At 34.3% G+C, this 2913-nt stretch overlaps 1 protein-coding gene across 1 annotated transcript; it reads right to left on the bottom strand.

Annotated features, from left to right (window-relative positions):
* Positions 1-1602: 1602 nt before the first annotated feature.
* LOC116023565 lies at positions 1603-2509 on the bottom strand. The gene is made up of 2 exons (XM_031264567.1): positions 2044-2509; positions 1603-1928 (listed from the first exon to the last, which is right to left on the bottom strand). The coding sequence occupies exons 1-2, from the start codon at positions 2507-2509 to the stop codon at positions 1603-1605; spliced, it is 792 nt and encodes a 263-aa protein (XP_031120427.1).
* Positions 2510-2913: the final 404 nt, after the last annotated feature.

The following is a 2913-nucleotide window of genomic DNA, read 5'->3' on the forward strand; positions in this document are numbered from 1 at the left end:
ATTCTAATATAGTTAATTACATGTCAATTATATAAATATATATAGATATAGATATAGATTATCATATCACTAATCACCAATCACCAATTAATTAATTAATATCAATATCAATCTATATAAATATTAATATTAATATATAACAATATTACCATATCACTAATCACCAATCACCAATTAATTATTCTTTTTTAAAATAATCACCAATTAATTAATTAATATTATTATATATTAATATATTATATATTAATATATTAATATTAAGAATAATACCATATACCATATTATCAATTATCAATTATATATCACCAATCACCCATCACCCATTAATATTAACAATATTACCATATTATCATATTATCATTATCATATATTACCATAATAATATTATAGGATGGAAAATTAATAAAATAATAAAATAATAAATAAATAAAATAAATGATTTTACCAAAATACCCCTAAGTTTTGGGGGGAAAATTTGGGAGGAGGAAATTGTTTTTATATATAGTATAGATTTGTTTTTTTAGAAATCATGTTTCCCGTTTTGGCCGGTCTGTGTATTAGTGTTAATATTTTGTGTATTCTTTGAAGGTATTCTGTATATTGTAGACTACGGTTCTGTGTATTCATGTTAGGGGTACTTAAACATAGGTTGTGATGTGTTTTGTGTATTCGAATGTTAGGAGCATGATTTCTGTGTAGTTGTGTCAATATTATGTGTATTTCCTCAAGTCATTCTGTGTATTCTAGACAAGGATTCTGTGTATTCATGTTAGTGGTACTTAAATGCAGGGGTGATGTGTTTGTGTATTTGGTGTTTTCATTTTCTGTGTATTCTTTGAAGGCATTCTGTGTATTGTAGACTACGATTATGTGTATTCATGTTAGGGGTACTTAAACATAGGTATTAGAATGTTAGGAGTATAATTTCTGTGTAGTTGTGTCAATATTCTGTGTGTTCCTTCAAATCATTCTGTGTATTCTAGACAAAGATTTTGTGTAATTCCTGAAGTCATTCGCGTCCACCGTCCATTAACATTCGAAACGACGTCGTTTCGAATCAGAGTCCACAGTGCACTGTGGACTATGATTCACCATATAACGATTGCATAATTTGCCCCTTTTCTCTTCCTTTTTCCAACCCTGATTTCCTTTTTCATTCTTACTCTTCTATCATAGAATCCATGTATAGACAGTGGTATATATAGTTCATCATTATTGATTTTTTCTTCTCCAATTAAAAAAAAATAGGTGTACATATATACTTAATATTATCCCACCTTAAAATTACATTTTTTTTTTGAAACCAAAAGCAAAAAACTTGCATTAAAAACTCATCAACTCAGTAATACAATCAGGATTGTTAGACACCCACGAACCCAGGACAGACGAAGAACCAGTTGCCCGTGCTAACACGTGAGCCACATGATTCGCTGACCTCTTGACATGGCGAACTAAAATGTTCCCAATGTCATTTGCCAAAGAAAGACATTGCTTAACTATAAAACCAATATACGAACAGTCTAAAGTACGTGAATTAAAAGCAAGACAAAAATTTAAACAATCCGTTTCAACAATAATATTAATGTGCCCAGCCTCCTTGATCTAAGACAATGCTTCTTTAACTGCTAGCGCTTCAGCCAAAAAAGGATCTCGAATCGATGTTAAACGATCACACCTGGCTGCCACAAACCTTCCTTGATGATCACGAAGAACCGCACCATAACCTGCCCCATCATCAAATATCGCTGCATCAACATTACACTTCAAAAATCCTTGAGGAGGGGGGAACCAAACAATGGGGATATTAACAGGTTCATTGACATTGGGATTTAAAAATGATTCCATCCAGTTGAGTTGTAAGCTCTGGATCTGCAAACTAATATTCTCAATTCTAGTAATAACATTCTTCCAGACCCTATCATTACGTACTAGCCACAAAACCCAAAAGATTGCAGCCATATGCACAGCATTATTCACGTCAAACGAACAAATAATGGTTTGCATGAATTCCGATAACGATCGCCCATGCAACACGTCATTTACCCCCCCAAACTTGACTAGCAACTTCGCACATGCAGAATAAATGCTCAACTGTCTCAACCGCGTTAGCACATAAAGGACAACCACCACCAATGTACACATGCTTTTGCTTAAGAACATCACGAACCGGAACAATGTTACGAGCACACCTCCATAGTAGATTTTTAACTTTAGGAGAAACTGGAAGCTTCCATAACCTATCCCATGCAGAGAAAGCGACATTCAACTCGACAGCCATGGATTGAGAAGTAAGAAGTTGATATCCATTTTTGACCGAGTACATACCTCTTAAGTCCCCAACCCAACGCCAAGTATCCTTAAATTGGAGTGATACTGGAGTTGCAAGGATTCGTCTTATATCAACAGGCTCAAATAAATCATGCAGGATCTCCTCATCCCAATTACCTTGCTCATCTAATAATCCAGAAACAGTGGCATCATTTAGCATATCAAACCTAGGTGTTTGCATCATTGGATTAGTCGAATCAGCCAACCAAGGCCATCCCCACACTCTAGTATCTTTACCATCGCCAATCGTACGAGCAACACCTAACTTTAGAACTGGTTGACCGGCCAGAATACTTCTCCAAATATAGCTAGGATTATTTCCTAACTGAGCTTCGAGGAATTCACAACGAGGGTAATACTTAGCTTTGAGGAGACGCCCAACNGTTCATCATTATTGATTTTTTCTTCTCCAATTAAAAAAAAATAGGTGTACATATATACTTAATATTATCCCACCTTAAAATTACATTTTTTTTTTGAAACCAAAAGCAAAAAACTTGCATTAAAAACTCATCAACTCAGTAATACAATCAGGATTGTTAGACACCCACGAACCCAGGACAGACGAAGAACCAGTTGCCCGTG

Source organism: Ipomoea triloba, chromosome 6, assembly GCF_003576645.1.
Source record: "Ipomoea triloba cultivar NCNSP0323 chromosome 6, ASM357664v1".
Lineage (NCBI taxonomy): Eukaryota > Viridiplantae > Streptophyta > Magnoliopsida > Solanales > Convolvulaceae > Ipomoea > Ipomoea triloba.